The 17,223-nt window shown below is 55.1% G+C and overlaps 1 protein-coding gene and 1 pseudogene across 1 annotated transcript in view; one reads left to right on the top strand and one right to left on the bottom strand.

The window, feature by feature from the left end:
- Positions 1–1,034: 1,034 nt before the first annotated feature.
- On the bottom strand, positions 1,035–2,724 carry LOC102771776 (annotated as a pseudogene).
- Positions 2,725–3,883: 1,159 nt separating this feature from the next.
- The window catches only part of RASGEF1C (RasGEF domain family member 1C), a 53,011-nt gene continuing 39,671 nt past the window's right edge, over positions 3,884–17,223 (top strand). Inside the window, 5 exon segments of the mRNA XM_015571533.1 lie at positions 3,884–3,943; positions 10,089–10,211; positions 15,920–16,026; positions 16,028–16,133; positions 17,152–17,223. The exon segment at positions 17,152–17,223 is cut by the window's right edge and continues 1 nt beyond it. Coding sequence (XP_015427019.1) covers positions 3,884–3,943; positions 10,089–10,211; positions 15,920–16,026; positions 16,028–16,133; positions 17,152–17,223 — 468 coding nt within the window.

Raw genomic sequence — 17,223 nt, 5'->3', positions numbered from 1 at the left:
CCTCAAGGCAGATCATATCTGGGGTCATACAACTGAACAATTACAACAACGCCACACTAATACAAAGTATGCCGTCTGGCCATGAGGGGAAGGGCTCCCCGAAGACTGTTCTCCACCCTCTTGGGACTCGGATAGAAAGTCCAGGTTGTCACCTGTGCTTCTGGCCAACTGGCTATAAATGAGAGGCTCCCACACTCCCCTTGGTCCCGTTAATTTGCTAGAGTTGGCAAAACTCGGGGAAACATGGACTTACATGACCAGTTGATTGCAAAGGATCTTATAAAGGATACAGGTGAAGGGGTGCATTGGACAAGGCATGGGAAGGGGTGTGGAGCTCCCATGCCCTCCCCCAGGTGCACCACTCTCCTGGCACCTCCACATATCCACCAACCCAGGGCTCTCTGAACCCCGTCCTTCTGGGTTTTTACAAAGGCTTCGTTACATAGACATGATTGATTAAATCATTAGCCATTGGTGATTGGCTCAACCTCCAACCCCTCTTCCCTTGAGGTCAGGAGGCTGGGACTGAAAGTTTCTACCCCTTAGTCACTTGGCAACCAGTCCCATCGTTGGGTGCATCCAGAAGTCACCTCCTTAACATAAATCAGGTTTGGTTAAAAGCGGTTTGTTATAAATATCAAGACAGCTTTATCACTATTTTTTATTTTTAAAATGCTTATTGTTGAGAGTATTACAGATGTCCCCCTTTCCCCCTCCCCATTTTCCTCCTTCACCCAGTTCCTGCCCTACCCGAGGCCTTCACCACCCTATTGTCTGTGTCCGTCGGTAATGCATATATGCATATAAGATCTTTGATTAATCTCTTCCCGCTCCCCACTCCTCTTCCCTCTGAGATTCATCAGTCTATTCCATGTTTCCATGCCTCTGATCCTATTTTATTCATCAGTTTATTTTGTTTATTAGATTTCTTATTTGCTTATTTTGATTTTTAGATTCAATGGTTGGTAGATACGTATTTATTGCCATTTTATTGTTCATACTTTTCTTTTTTTCAGAACAAGGGCTGGTTTTATTTTCTGACAATGTTTTTTGATATAAAACAAAGATAAAACACATCTCAACCCTACAATCTGCTGCATGCCTTGTCTCTACAAGATGCATGCTAGACCGTAAGACCAAGTAGCAAAGAGTCTTTAGGAGCATGTGGTCAGGAGAAATAGAAAAAGCAGACCTCAGGGAAGCCTGGGCAAGCCCAACGCTGAGACACACTCCTGAACACTAGAGCAGTCCTTGTCTCTTCAGATCCTCATATGTCTTCTTATTCACAACATTCCCCCTGGAGTCTTCATACTCTTCCTCAGTGTCAGGCTGCCATCGTTCCGATGCCTTCTGCAGCTTCAGCTGGGCCCACAACGAGACAGCATCTTCAATCTGCGTCACCTTAGCGAGTGGGCTGTGCTCGGGATGCCCAGACACCTCGTGCCATGAGCATGACGCCATTCAGCAAAGTGCCGCTGGAAGGCCTTGGGACCCCGGTAGGAATAGTTTCCACAGATCTCACAGTTGTAGTTGATATTCAGGCCGTGGAGTTTGTACAACCAGCAGGGAATGGGTTTGCCGTTCCAGCCCAGGGGCAGGTGTTTGGGGTTGTAAATGATCTCGTTCTCTTCATCTTCACTTTCGCTCTCACAGATCTGCTCTTCCTCTTCTTCTCGCTCTTCTCCTGTCCTTGCCTGCTTGCGTTGGGCATTTTCATGAGTGACATGTCGCTGTTCCCCAAGAATCTCCACATATTCGTAGATCTGGGCTTCGAGGAAAGCAATGTCTTTGTTCCTCTCAGTGTCTCGCTTGGTGCCCTTTGGTTTGGGGTTTTTGGCGAACAGGGAGGTGTCCAGCGCCTCCAAGGACTTCCCCTTGGTGCTGAATAGCCTCTGGGTTCGCTCCTCTGGGGTCCCGCCACACTTCAGGCCTAAAGCTAAGAGTGCAGATTTCAATCTGTCCAGACCCAGGGAGGCCACCTCCTCCCAGGAGGAGGAAGCAGAGAGGCCAAGATGGGCTCCAGCATGTGTCAGGGCACTGCGTGTCTCTTTCGGCCATCTGGGAAAGGTACCATTCTCCCACTTCTTCTCAAAGTCATTTTGAATCTTCCCAAAAAGTTCATTCTGGTCTTGGAGGGGCTTCACTCTGTCTGTGTAATCCTGAAGGGACTCAAGCAGCATCTCCAAGTATCTCTTGTCCTCTGCATTCTTCCTTTCTTTAGGAATGTCAAATAATTGGTCAAAGATAGACAGGTATGTGATATAATCCAGCTTCTCAGAGGCCTTCAGGTTAACGTATTTGAGGTAACAGTCATGGAGATCCATGGAGTCATGTGAACTCCACCAAATTTTGTGCTTCTTCACTTGGATTCTCTCGAGCCTTCAGAAGCTCCTCGAATTCCACTGACATTGGCATGCAGATCTCATTTGGGTGCTTCCGGTGGAATTCTTTTATTTGCTTGAGTCTGTTATAGAATTCAGCAAATTCATTGGGTCCTGAAATGGCATTAAGCTCCTCCTTGCTTAACCCACCCTTATCATCATACAAATCCCTCAGGTTCCCACTGGCTTCCACATACCTGTCTTGCATGGCCCGTGTGCAGCGGTCGGAATTGATCTGGTCCCGGAGTGTGGACTTTTTAGTGAGCATCTCTTTGGCCATGACGTCCATGAGCCGTTCCTTCTCCTCATGATAGCGCCGCTGCTGCTCCAAAATTGTCACCATCCTTTCTCTGCCGCCGAAACTCAGGATGCTGCTTGAGTACCTAAGGGTCCCTGTTTGGGTGCCAATTGTTGGGGTCCAACCCCAGCAGGTCCAGGGGTCCCCAAAGGTGTAGACGGAGTCAGCGAAGAAGGAATGACACGGAGACAGCGTTCAGGTGATCAGCAGCCTAGCCAGGATCTCCAGCCAAGTTCTGTCTTTTATTGTCTTGTTACATCTGTATTTATACCAGTTGATTTTAATCCTATCAATTTCTATTCCAAAGGTTAGGGCGTTTCTTATCTCCATTCCAGGGAGTAAAGATTATGTACCTTAATCGTGATTGTTTGTAGTTAAAGTGATTAACTACCCACCTGGCACTTAATTAAGGGGTTTTATTCCCTCCCTAACTTCAGGGAAAAATCCCTACCTGGGGAAACAACCTTTCTCAGAGAGGAGACCTTGGTTAAAACACATAGCGCCAAGAAGGGGAGCAAACATATTAAGAACAGTATGCCATATACGCCAGGTCCCTTGAAACATATGCTGTGCAGATGTGTCTTCCCTGCAGTGACTGTGCCAAGCAGCAAGGATGGACCGGCTTCTGGCATCTGCCACTACCTGGAACTTCACACCTGTCCCCTGAGGCACCAGGCCAGCTGTGCCCTGGACCACTGCCTCCGAGGTACTCTGATGGATGTTGGGGTTCCCAGCTCCACATTGGATCAAAACTGCTTCCGTGCCCTGAGTCCTTGGGGGTGCTGCTGGGTATCCTAACTGGTGGGAGGGGCGGCCTAGAATTCCCGCCCGTCAGGCTTGAGCCCTGGAGAGGGGCTGTTGGCTGGCTCAGCCCTGAGGGGTGCCCGGTGGGATCCCTCTCCCAGAGGCCTAGCCCGGTGCCTCCTCTCTTCCCATCCATCTGCCCAAGGGGCAGAGGCCCTCCTGGGACAGGGACTGGATGGGCTGTGCCTGAGTGAAACGGTGACGTGCACTCATGGGAAATCACCCCTTCGTATCAGAGACCTTGTCTACAGTAACCCAGTCGGACCTTGTGAAAAGCGGTCCTCAGGGCATAGCAGGTCTGCCTCCTGCCAGGCTGTTCCTCCTTGTCCTACAGTCCGGGGGTAGGAGGAGGGTGGGCTGGCCTCCTTTGCAAACAGTCTGGCCTCGTGGTGCGGACCACATGGACCACATGAACCACGCTGCAGCTCTCCGGGGGGCTGAGGAGCTGGCCCGGGCCGGGGTGAGGCTTTGGGACCTTGAACAGGTGTGGGGGAGGGTCCTCTCCCGCCTGGCTTTGTGCCCAGGGCTGTGATCCGCTTGCCTTCGGCTTTCCAGTGCCTGTTGTCATTAGCAAACCTGCTTCATTCTCAGGTTAAAAGACAAGGAAGTTGCATTGTCACTGCTCTCCCTGCAGTTGCTGGTTGTCAGGTAATAATGAAGCCCAGGTGCTCCTGGAATTCAGCCTGGCTACTAAAGGGGTGCTGTGGCCGCCCCTCTTCAAACAGCCGGTGTCCAGCTCAGGGTGTTTTTTGCTTGCAGCTACGGAGAGCAGAGCCGTGCTGTGGTGCCTGGGGGATGGCTCTGGCCAGGTGTGTGGCCTTTGTCCTGACCGTCTCTGATAATGGCCAGTGTGCCCACACCACAGAGCTGAGGCCCGTGGATTCCAAACCCTCCAGCCAAGATGTGTGGAGGGCAGGCCGTGGTCAGGGAGCCCTGTCCTGTCCTGCACGGATGGAATTCCAGCTGCCACCTGTGACAAGACCTTACTCCTCAGTCCTGTCACTGGGCTGAGGAAGGAGGTCAGATTCCGAGATCTGAACCCTCCAAGCCCAGAGGGAAGGAGGCAGGCGCTGGGGAGGGGAGTCCAGGAAGGGCCTGCCCTGTCCCAGGGCTTCGTGCAGTGTCAAAGCCAGGGTTTGGGGGTCTGGGTTCTGGTTGGGGTTCTGTTCTTTGCCCCGTCTCACAAATTCGGGGAGCTTGAACCTGGATAAGAAAAAAATAAGTATTTTCTCTGTCTCTGGCCCCAGCGGAGCCTTTCCTTCACTGTGGGTTCTGGGGGGCCTGTGCAGGTGGGGACATCAGGGCTGCCTGCACACAGCTCCCAGCGGTGGCTGGTTACCAGTGGCACTAAGCCCTGGTGGTCTTCCTCATATTCTGGGACCTTTCCGTTTGTGCTTGTGAGTCCTGTGGACTGTTTCGGGCAGTGAACACCTGAGTCGGGTCTGCAGGCCCCACCACACACGCAGGAGCGCCAGCGAGACATGAGCCTCCTTCCCGGGAGGCCTCGCCTGCACAGCGTGGACCTGGACCTGGCAGCTGCTCTCCCTGTCCTCCAGGAGCTCACCTGTGTCGGCCGTGAGCTCCTCGGGGCAGAGCCCGCATCTGCCTCTGTGCCAGCGCCAGACCAGGACCCTGAGGGCCAGGGCCCACTCCACACAGCCCGCCTGCCCACTCGCCCACGCAGGGCCCACCAACGCTCCAGGGCATTTAAGTGACTCATCACAGCGTAGCCTCCTCAGCTGCTGACGTGCAGATCCTCAGAAGTGACTTCCGTCTTTGCTATTCATAACTATGAATATTTCTTGCCACTCCTTTTTGGTCTACAAAGTTTCTGTTGAGAAATTAGCTGATAGTCATGGACACTCCCTTGTAAGTAACTAACTGCTTTTCTCTTGCTGCTTTTAAGATTCTTTATCTTTAACCCTTGGCTTTTTAACTGATGTGTCTTGGTGTGGGCCTCTTTGGATTCCTTTTGTTTGGAACTCTGCTCTTCCTGGATTTATAAGTCTATTTCTTTCACCAGGTAGGGGAAGTTTTCTGTCATTATTTCTTCAAATAGGTTTTCAATATCTTGCTCTCTTTCTTCTCCTTCTGGCACCCCCATAATGTGAATGTTAGTATGTCTGAAGTTGTCCCAGAGGCTCCTTACACTATCTTCGTATTTTTTTTCTTTTTGCTGCCCTGATTGTGTTTTCATTGTTGTTGTTGTTGTTGTCATTTTGCTTCCTCATATTTCAAATCATTGATTTGATTCTCAGAATCCTTTTATCTCCTGTTGAGTCCTGTAAATTCTTCTTTATTTCAGTCAGTGTATGCTTAATTTCTGACTGGTCCTTTTCCATGTCTTTGACATTCTCACTTAGATCCTTGAAAGTCTCACTAAGTCCCTTGATGCTCTCATTAATTACCTTGAAGCTCTCATTAAGATTTTTGAGTAACCTTATAATCATTGTTTTGAACCCTGTGTCCAAGTGTTTGCTTGCTCCCATTTCTTTCATTTGTAACATGTTTCTTTGCCTCTGAATTTTGGCTGCTTCCCTGTGTTTGTTTCTATGTTGTTGATAGAGCTATTATGTCTCCTGGAATTAGTAGAGTGGCCTTGTGTATTAGATGGCCTGTAGGGCCCAGTGGCACAGTCTCGCCACTCACCTGAGCTGGGCATTCTAGATGTGCCCCTGTGTGGGCTGTGTCCAGTCTTGTTGTTGTTGAGCCTTGATTGGTGTTGGTGTCACTGGAAGGAATTAAGCTCCAGGCCAATTGGCTGTGAGGACCAGCTACAGCTACAGTGGAAGAGCTGCTGTGCAGGAGACATCCCTATGGAGCAGGAATTGCTTCAATGTGACTTTGGTGCTCACTGAGTCTGCCCCTTGAGTGTGTTGCTTGTGGATGTGTAGAGTTATAATCTGGTTTGGTATGAAGCTATCCATGAGGTGCACTGGCTCTAAGGCCTCCAGGGAGATGCAAAGTCAGCCACTGCCTGGGGCCACCCGGCAGGAGCTACAGAGAGATCTGCAGATGGCTGCTACTTGTACTGGACTGGTGAAGTACCCAGGGGAGGCCCAGCTGTGAAGCAGGCAGGCTGGTGCTAGTGCTGGGTCTTGGGTCTTTTATTGATGGGTCTGGGGCATGCTGACTTCAGATGCTGTTTGTTTAAGGGATTTTAGCAAAGTCTGAAGTATGAGCTCAGATAGGCCATTAATATGAAAAAGAAGCTGCAAACAGCTTGGATGAGGCTGTAAATTGGATGGGGAATCACCAGGGCATAGGGAACAGTGTGGGCCATGCTGATGGAAAATCAGATATGGCTGCCAGTCAGCTCTGCAATGGGGGAGGTCCCAGCACAGGAACAATGACCCCTGCAATCATCCTTGTCTGGGAGAAAGCTGACCCCAAGTTCCTTCCCTGATGTCAGATAGTTCAGTTGTTCCCCATATGCCCCTGGATCCCCCCAAAGCCACAGCTTGGCACTGGAGCTCAGAAAAAGTGAGACCATGTAAGTTTATGCACAGGCCCTTTAAGAGGAATACCTGGGACTCCAGCAGCCTCTGTGTTACTCAGCCGCAACATTGGTTTTTACAGCCCAAAGTTACAGGGACTTCTCTTCCCAGCTCTGGAACCCTGGGCTGGGGGGCTGGTGTGTGGCTGGTGTGAAGATATCCCTCCTGATTATAAAAATGCCGCACATGGGTGTCAGACCAGCCATTCTTTGCCTCCGCCCCTCCTACCAGTCTCAATATGCTTCCTTCTTTACTTCTCTAGCTGTAGGCCTTCCATTCAGCCAGCTTTCAGGCAGTTCTGGATGATGGTTGTCCTGTATTTTAGTTGTAATTTTAATGTGGTTGTGGGAGGTGGTGAGTATAGGTGTTTACCTACGCCGCCATCTTGGTCCTTTATAATCTATCACTCCTATCATTTAGGAAATGTCAAAGGTTTTAGGGTCTCTGTGCCAGAATAGCAGATGAATATACTTATTATAAATCACAATATCACAGAAGTCCTCTCTTGGCATGGCATCCCAGCGAGCTCCAAGTGAGGGGAAGTCAGCCAGGTGAAGTGAAGGAAGGGTGCTCCTGGCAGAGAGACCTGCAAATGCAGGCACAAGACACGTGTTCCGGGAGCAGACTGATGTGGAGGAGGAGAGACTCTTAAATGTCAGCACAGCAGGGAAATGTCTGAGACCATCTGGAGAAAGCATGTATGAATCAGCACGAGATCCACCTGGTGCTCACAGGCAAGTTCTCCTGTGGTGTTGGATGGTGACACTCGTGTGAGGCCCTTCCTGGAGTAGGTATTCTAATCCTCACATTTTCCCCTGGTTAGGTTTCTAGCTAGAGGTTAGCTTTAAAGACGTTTTAAAAGCTTATACTGTATCCCTGGTGGCAGGTATACTGCATAATGGCTTATCTGAAATAACCGGCCAGTCCGCACCCCCACCTCCACCCCCCCAGCAAAGCTGACATGGATGAGGGGATGACACCAGAACTGTAGTGGGATAGGAATCTGGGAGAGGGCAGCCCAGGCATCTTTCCCAGGAGGTTTGCTGCAGGGAGCTAGGTAGAGCGATCCCAGGTGGTGAAGTGAGGCCAGTGTGTGACACCAACACAGGGGCTGCCCTCCCCAGGACAGAGTCCACCCTTCGTGCAGTCTGAAGAGGGTGTCTCCTCCCTGGGGCTCTAAGCACAGATTGGCTGTGCGAGTGAGGAAAAGGGAGTGTTTCTGGGGAAATTGGAAACTCTTAAGTGATGCGCCTCCTCCCTGCAGTATCCTGACCTTCCAGGGGAGAGCTAGTTGTGGGCACACGCCTTTCAGCATGTTCTGTCATCTGTCTATTGACGCATTTCCATAACATCACCACCATGTGCTATACGGTAAATACACATGCTATAAATATGCACTTAAATGTCAGCACAGCAGGGAAATGTCTGAGACCATCTGGAGAAAGCATGTATGAATCAGCACGAGATCCACCTGGTGCTCACAGGCAAGTTCTCCTGTGGTGTTGGATGGTGACACTCGTGTGAGGCCCTTCCTGGAGTAGGTATTCTAATCCTCACATTTTCCCCTGGTTAGGTTTTTAGCTGGAGGTTAGCTTTAAAGACGTTTTAAAAGCTTCCCTTATACTGTATCCCTGGTGGCAGGTATATTGCATAATGGCTTATCTGAAATAATAGGCCAGACCGCCCCCCACCCCCACCCCCAGCAAAGCTGACATGGATGAAGGGGATGACACCGGAACTGTAGTGGGATAGGAATCCGGGAGAGGGCAGCCCAGGCGTCTTTCCCAGGAGGTTTGCTGCAGGGAGCTAGGTAGAGCGATCCCAGGTGGTGAAGTGAGGCCAGTGTGTGACACCAGCACAGGGGCTGCCCTCCCCAGGACAGAGTCCACCCTTCGTGCAGTCTGAAGAGGGTGTCCGGCTCACGGAGCAATGTGGGCAGGTGCCTAGAGGCTCCAAAGATCAACTGCACATGGAAGGAGGCGGGTGCCTTGACCCATTAGCCTTCACTGACAGCTGAAACAAACAATAGAGGTTTGGACGATGAAACTAAAAAACTCCTTCAGAAAGTAGAGCAAAAGGATTCTTAAAATGGAAAATGGGAGATGAAGGATAAAAAATTGGAGGGCAAGTTTAGAAGGTCCAATATGAAAGCTGAGAGTTCCAAACAGTAAAAGAAGGGAAGGACATCCCCAGTGAAATGACTTAATACCACCTCCCGGCACTGAGGGGCAGAGGTTCCAGCTGCAGAGGCTGGAAAGTGCTCCACACCAGGGAAGGAAAGGGCCCATATCCAGGCACATCATTGTGAAATTCCAGGTCACTTGGGATGAGGATGACCACTCATCTCAGTTTGAGGGACTTGGGACTTTCAGTGCTGAAACCAGGAGAGTCCTGGGCAAATCAGAATGGTTGGTCCACCTTCCTGGGAGAAAAACAACTTTACCAAGTTCAGAAAGAAGACAGAAAACAATGCCTTTGAAATTCTGAAGAAAAATCATTTCTAACTCAATTCTATATTTTTACAATTCTATACCATGCTGAACTGCAAATCATATTAGCAAGTGTGATGGTAAAGTGAGACTATTTCCAGGCATGTGAGGCCTTGAAAATTTTATTTCCTAAGCACACCGTATCAAGAAGCTACTGGAGGATGTGCTCCACCAAAACTAAAGAGTAAAGCAAGAAAGAAGATGACACGAGACAGGAGGCAGGAGACCAACATGAGAGATGACAAGGGGTCCCTTGGCAGATGGTGAAAGGTGATCCCAGGATGACAGCCCTGCAGACCGGAGGACAACTGAGCCACCCTGCAGCCGTGTCACTCCAGAGACCCCCACCGCCAAGACCCCCAGCTCCACCAAGCCATCTCAACCTGAGGGCAGGTGCCTCGGAGAACCCATTTCCACTTAAAATGGTCCAGCTGCTCATCAGCACTTGGCTTGTGATGGCCACGTGCTGATGACGGCCTCTCCCCTCGTGCTCAGCTGAGGACACGCATGCCACTCACAGAAGTTCCCAGTTTCCCCTCATCGCTGGAGGTAGGCCACGTGGGCTCAGGGGCGGGGAGTACAGAGCAGCCCACTCCCTCTGACCACTCTCCCGCTGCAGGTCCACCGCCTGGTCCACACGCCAGTGCACCTGACTGTGGAGAACCCTGTTTCCCAAGACTCAATCATGACCTTGCTCACGACGTCACCAGAAGAGGCCTTGTCACCTTCCAGCGAAGTGGAAGTCAGACCACAAACTCGAGACTGTTCCACTCACCTCCCCCTGGAGCCACCGTCCAGCAGGGGTAGTGCTGTCCTCTCCTTGCACTGCTGGTGTGTGCTTGCCCTCCTCATTCAAAAGTAGGCAACTTATTGTCTAGGGATAGACACACAGGTATAATTAGAAAGAAAATCAATCTATAATAATAAAACCGTAATGTGCTAATTGGACCGGATGTCCTTCCGGACGAAGCTGCGGCTGTGAGGGAAGCCTGGGCCCCGGGTGCATGCTGGCGGCTGGAGGGAAACCAAGGTCCTGGGTTCCAGAGGGAAGCTGGTGCCGGCAGCCGGGGAAAGAAGGCCTACTCTTGTACAAATTTCGTGCATGGGGCCTCTAGTAAAAACATATTTTAAAAAAACAAACAGTAACAATAGGGAATGGGTGACATGCACATCAATGATGAATTTTTCAATGTCCAATTGTAGTTTTATCCACTTGAATAATACCCTTTGTATCATGTCGTATATGCAACTTTCCTGCCATTTTCACCTTCTTATGCCATAACCATTTCTGTATGGTGACTGAGTCTTCCTAACCATTGTTTCAATGGCAACAGAGAGTCCACCACCTGGTGTGAGCTCCAGGCTGGAAGGCAGTCCCCTGGGTGGGAGATGCCAAGCCTTCCCTCTGGCTCCGGACCTCAGGCCAGTAGGGACCCTCCTGTGGACACTTCAGGGGAATGGGGACAATGGCTGCCTCTCCCAGGGCCGATGCGGGAGGACCTGCTCTCACCCAGGGGCAGGGAAAGACAGAAATGGCCCAGGGACAGGGTCTGCCGTGGGGGGCAGCAGGGGCAAGGTGAGCTGGGCGATGGGGAGACTGATCCCTGGAAGGTCCTGTGGTGAGCCTGCAGGACTCTGTGGTTAAGAAGGTGGGGGTTGCCATGGTGTGCTGCTCAGTGGATAGAGCACTGGAAAGTCTTGGGTTCGATTTCTGGTCAAGGGCAAGTGTACTCGGGTTGCAGGTTTGATCCCTGACCCCAGTCAAGGTGTGAGCAGGAGGCCACCAACCGATGTGTCTCTCTCATGTCGATGTTTCTCTCTCTCTTTCCTCGGTCTCTCTCCCTCTCCCTCCCTTCCTCCCTCCTTTCCACTCTCAGTGAGGATTAATACGCAAAAAAATGTGGGGCTGGCTTAACTGTCCTGCATGGGGGATGGTTCAACAGTCAGAGCCGGGCAGGGTCTGTGGCTATGAAGGCTCTGGCAGGCCCGTGGCAGAGCTGGGAGGAGACGCACAAATCCACTGCACACGCGTGCTGAGGTGCCGGCTGCAGGCCACGCCTCGGACTCGGTCCCAGGGCAGAGAATTGGCCCTGACCCCGCCTGGAGGAGGGCTGGCGGGAAGATGCCATCTCAGCCGCAGGTGCCCTTTCCCTGCACCAGGCACTGACAGCAGCACCCCCCACACTCAATGGGGTTGACAAGGAGAATCTGGCTCTATGACTGCTGTCCTCCCACAGGCCTCCCCCTCCTGTCCGGGCACCACACCAGGACTGGTGGGCAGTCAGCCCCCCGGACCAGGCCCTGCCCGCCAGCCCAGGGAAAGGGCTCTGCAGGACAAGCTCACAGCAATGGGGGTAACAGCCACGGCTGCTGTTATCCTGGGGCTCCAGCCTCTGGGGTGGTTGTAGGTCCTGCAGGACAGGCAGGAGGAGAGGAGGCTTCTGTGGCTCCCAGCAGACCCCAGGGTCTGGGCTGCCCTTGCACCCCAGGGTCTGGGAGGCAGCTAGTGTACTGGGCATCAGATGCCTCTGCCACCATGCCCGGCCCAGCGCTCCCAGCTGGGTTACTCTGGGAAAGACATTCAGTCTCCAAGCCTCACTTTTCTATGGTAACAGGAGGACAGAAACACCCCAGGATTATGGATACAGAGCGGGGGGCGAAGAGGGTGGCCTCCAGGCACCTTCAGAAGGGGCAGGTTTAGCGGCACCTTTAGCAGCTCTGTGGCCGGCACTGGCGTGTCTCACCTGGAAGGAGAGAACGTTAGGGTTAGTGCATATCCGTTGCCCCGGGAGGAGACTGACCATGGCAAGCTGGTAGCTGGCGCTGTGCCCCATGGTGGGCCTGGACACGGCAGAGGCAGCTGCATGTGGAGCAAAGGAAAACTGCTGAGGCGGGCTGGGCATGGGGGAGCCCTGCGCCCAAGGTTAGCTCAGGGAGGGAAGCCTTGCCCAGGGCACTTCGCATAGCAGGCAAGTGACTTGGCTGTTCAAGCACTTGGTGAGAGGAGGTGATCTCTGCACCCCCGGTCCTTCCGGGAGTCGAGATGCGTGGTTAGGAAGCAGCAGGAAACGGGGCCAGGGATGCTCAGTGATGGGATTGGTCAGGTGGAGCAGGCGTGGAAGCAGGGAGAGGAGACGCTGGCTGACGCGCTGGATAAGTAGATGGTCCTCTAATGGGGGGCGGGGGGAGATAAATGTTTGGGTAGTTAGATACGCAGGTGGATTTATGGGGGAGTGGGCATGGGAGGTTGATGGCTGGGGGCGGGTGGGGATGGATGGATAGATGGATGGGAGGGTGTGTGGATGGGTAGGTGAATGGTATGTGTGGTGTGGGATGTTGTGGGGGGTGGATAGATGAGTGGTTGGATCGGTGGGTGGAAGGGTGACTGGGTAGATGTTCGAAAGATGGGAGGAAGGATAGATGAGTGAATGTGTGGGTGGGTAACCGTATAAAAGGAGCAGTGGACACTAGCAGATTGTGGAGAAGATATAGGTGCAGGAAGCTGGGGAAGGATGGATGGATGGATGGATGGATGGATGGATGGAACAGAGGGTACATGAGGGGATAAGAACTCAGTCTCTTGCTTCTTCTCCCTCCCCCCAGAGGCCTTCAGCAGAGATGAGGGCTAAGCCATTGACAAACATGACTATCTGCCCTCATCAGGCTGCCCCTGCCATCGCACAGCCATTTCAGGGCAGGCCCTGCCGTCCGGTCCTAGTGGTGGGCATGGGAGGAAGGCCCTCCACCCCACTCCCAGAACCTGCCAGGGCTGTGCTGAGAAATCTTTTCTCACACCCGGTGGGAAGAGACCCACGAATGGGCTGTTGAGAGCAAAATCCACCAGTTTGGGTTTTGGGAGCAGAAATAGTTCATTCAGGACATTTTCAACCCTTCCCTTGGGATACAATTAAGTGTGCTGAGTGGTGTGAGCTGGAACCAGGGTTCCCCAGCCCCCGACCCCACGCAGGCCTGGCCAGGGCCCCCAGTGTCTTCATGACCCCAGGTTGTCCCTCCCCAGAGAGCTCTCACCCCAAGGGAAGGGCCTCTTGCGCTGGCACCCCGCCCTGGTTGCTGCAGGTGGACTTTGGGCTGACCGCCCAGTCACCACGTGCAACAATCCTTTGAAACAGCGTTATCTCCAGGGGCGGGGCTCATCTCAGAAGGGAGCGGTGGGCTCCACTCCTTCCTTGACGGGAAGGGCCCTTGGGACTCAGGGAAGGGATCTGGGTCAGACCCCCTGAGCCCAGACAGATGCCCGGGTGACCCCGGCCGGACGCCGCCCCTCTCTGAGCTGCAGTGCTTCATCAGTAGAACCAGGATGGTGACGGCCCCCCCCACCCCCCACAGCTTCCAGGCAAAGCCCCTGACGTCACATGCGCTTGCTAAATGTGAGCTCTGATGAGAAAAACAAATTCCATCCAAACTTCAGGCATGTGGGGACTATTTTTAACTTCATGAAACTTTCTTATGGAACATCTCAAACATACACACAGAGAAGAGTAGCCACGGACTCCTGGGTACCCAGCCTCAGGCTCAAGGAGCCCAACACTGAAGGTGAGGGAGGCGCAGGAGCCCAGGGACGGCCCAAAGACCTGAGAAGGGAGAGCGCCCCTGGCGCCCTGGCCCACCCACCAGCCTGTGCAAGGAAGCTGAAAGGGGTAGTGGACACTAGCAGATTGTGGAGAAGAGATAGTGTAGACACTGAGGCGGAGGGCAGGGTCAGAGAGCATCTTGAGCAGACGCAGGCGCAGAGTGGTGTGGAGAGAGCTGACACCGATGCCGTGGCCACTGAGGAGGCCACTGTAGCCACCGGGCGAGGACCACAGCCTGGACACGGAGACCTGGAAGAAGATGGAGCGCAGAGAGGGGAGATGCCAGATCAAGGGGGCTGGTGGCAGCACTCGCTCGTGTGGGACGGAGGTGGCCCTGGGCCACATGGCTCTGGCGATCAGAAGAGAAGCTGCTCGCGTAAACACATGAACGCTCAGTGACACTGGACATGAGCCAGCTTCCAGGAATGGAGGACGGAGGCCAAGAGGGAGCCAGGAGGAACCCGGCACCCAGTCATGGGACCGACAGACGAGCAAACATCCTGAGGGGGACACGAGCTGAGAAAGGGCCCCTGGCTTTCAGAGGGAGTCCGGGGTGACAGCAGGAGCCCGCAGGGGGAGTAGGGGGGAGTGAGGGTACTCGAAGGCTGTTGTAGCCGCCCCAGAGGCCACTGGGGAGAGATGGGGCCAGTGGAGGTTTCAGGACTCACAGGCCAGTGACTGTCACCCAGGCTGGCCACGGCTGACCCCACACACGCACATCTTCCCGGCACTCAGTGACGGCCTGGGGCAGCACGCTGACCACGCTTTGGGCTGTCCTGCTGGCCAGTGGGTGCCTTCTGGGCCTGCCCCCATGGCTCTGGGCATGAGGGTTCGGGTTGGGGTTCAGGTTAGGCAGCCTCCTGCCCTGTTCCCTGTGTCCCGCGGGCCCTGTCACAGGCCCCTGTGGCCACTTCCATCACCTGTCACCAGAGCTCCGGCACCACCAATGCAGGATCTCAGTGGCCCTCCTGAGCCCCCCCAGAGCCTGGAGCTGTCCAGGCCCCCGGCATGCACAGCCCGGCACACAGGTGCCCGCCTGCATGAGGCCACTGGGTATGTGTCACAGCAGCATGACTGAGCCCACCTGATCTGCAATCACCTGGCAGTGCCCACAATTCACCAGCGTTACCTTCCCAGGCCTCTGGGCCAGGCCCTGCCCACGCACACACCTGTCTGCCGACACCTTGGTGCCACCCGGAGACCAGGACCTGCGCCCAATGCCTTCCCTGTCAGCACCTTGGCTCATGGAGGGCCGAGTCCCCCTGGAGGGGGCGGGGGGGAGCGTGTGCTGACGGACTAGGTTACTGACCACGCCCTGGGGAATGTGTGAACATCTGCTTAGTAAACCCAGCCAGCTGACGGCGCCTTCCGTGAACATAGGGTCCCTGAGGGGGATTATCAGTTTGCCTTGGGTGAGAGGGTGGGTGCCCTGCACCAGCCCAGCATGGCGCAAAGGGGAACCATCCCCCCGCTGCCGGGGAGGGACTCTGTCCGCGCAGTCACTGGTGTCAAGCGCCCAGCCTGGCTCTGAAGACTAAGCTGAACCAACGGCCAGCTGCCGGGCGGGCCCATCCCACACCTCCCTCCGGCCTCCCGCCCTCCCTCTGCTCCCTGGCACTGCCCAGCCCACCCGCCCAGGCAGCTGGGGCCGCGTTGGACCCCGTCCCCTCCCTGTGTTTGCTCTTCTCAGCCCCCACTGGTAGCCCTGCAGCCTGCTTTCCCACTGGCCTGGCTGTGGCCACGCCTGGCCCGGGGCTGCTGTAGGACAAGGCAGAGGCGGGCACGCCCTGTAACAGCCGCTCCCCGCCAGCCAGGGCGCCCGCCTCAGACCTTAGAGAGGAGGGGGTGCCGGTCCTGACCCTCCCACCCACAGGCGTACAGAGCGAGGCTGCATCAGGTCCTGCAGGCTCTGCACCAGAAGCTGGCAGCCCCGGGTCCAGGGCCGGAAAGCCTGCTGGGCACGGATGGCCGTCTCCTACAGGACCCAGGAACGGGCCTCCATCCGCAGGGAGCTCCTCGGCGTCTGCAGCGACCCCTACAGGCTGGCCCAGCAGCTGACCCTCGTGGAGCTGGTGAGGAAGCTGGTGCCACCTCGGCCTAGACCCGGAGCCAGACCGACTGAGAACCACCGGCCACCCCTCGCCCCCTCCCTGGCCCAGGCCCTGCCTCAGCATAACCCAAGCCCTGAGCCCGCCGGGGCAGGGCCAGCCAGGCCTGTCCAGAGGTCCCTGGCTCTGGGGCAGTCCGCAGCAACCCGGGTGAGAACAGAGGGCTGAGGCTCCAGCCCTGCCCAGCTCTGACCCGCAGCCGGCAGGCGAGTCCTGGCCTGGGACAGAACTGGGTTCAAACCCTGGGTGTGACCCACCCGCTGTGTGATCCTCGCACAACCAGTGCCTTCTCCACCCTCGGCCTCCCCACCCAGAACGCACTGCACCCGCCCCCAGCGTTCCAGAGGAGCCCAGGCCCCCTGTGGGGGAGGGGACGCCTTAGCCAAGGCTGCAGCGTGCAGGGTCCTGGCAGAGGCAGCGGCCAAGGGGCCCCCCCAGGGAGAGGGGCAGTGGGAGGTATTTCCTGTGACACCTCCACCATGCCGGTCCTTGCTGTTTCCCAGGCGCTGTGCTCCATGCCTGCATGCCCTCTCATCCTCCTCACCCGCCGGGCGCGTGCTATTGTCACTCCCTTTTCACAAACCAGGAGGCTGTGATGTGCCAGACGTCACACGGCAGGCAGGAGGGCCAGAGCCAGGATCCAACTCTGACCCAAACTCTCAACCGCCAGGCCTCCCTGGAGGGAGCAGGTCACCAAGTCCCCGATTCCAGCCTGGTTCCCGGGGTGTCACGTCCCAGGGGCACTCCCAGGGGCCTGTGCCCACGGCCCCGCGATCAGAGGCACCCCTGGGCCTGGGGAAGGAGGTACGCTGGGCTCCGTGACCACCCAGAACGGGATCGCAGAGCCCTCGTGAGAAGGGCAGGTGCCCAGAGATCCTCCTGGGGTGGCTGGAGGCAGGGAGACTGGGGGAGCACCATGCCAGGCCTCCAGCGGGCACCCCCTCCCCAGATCTTTCTCAGACTCCTCTTCCTCCCCGTGCAGGCGCCGCTGCGACACATCGGGCCCGAGGAGTTTGTCCAGGCTTTTGTGAACAAGGACCCGCTGGCCAGCACC

Source organism: Myotis davidii, unplaced genomic scaffold (assembly GCF_000327345.1).
Source record: "Myotis davidii unplaced genomic scaffold, ASM32734v1 scaffold648, whole genome shotgun sequence".
Lineage (NCBI taxonomy): Eukaryota > Metazoa > Chordata > Mammalia > Chiroptera > Vespertilionidae > Myotis > Myotis davidii.
The sequence above is the reverse complement of the archived record's forward strand: the minus strand, read 5'-3'. Positions and strand labels throughout refer to the sequence as shown.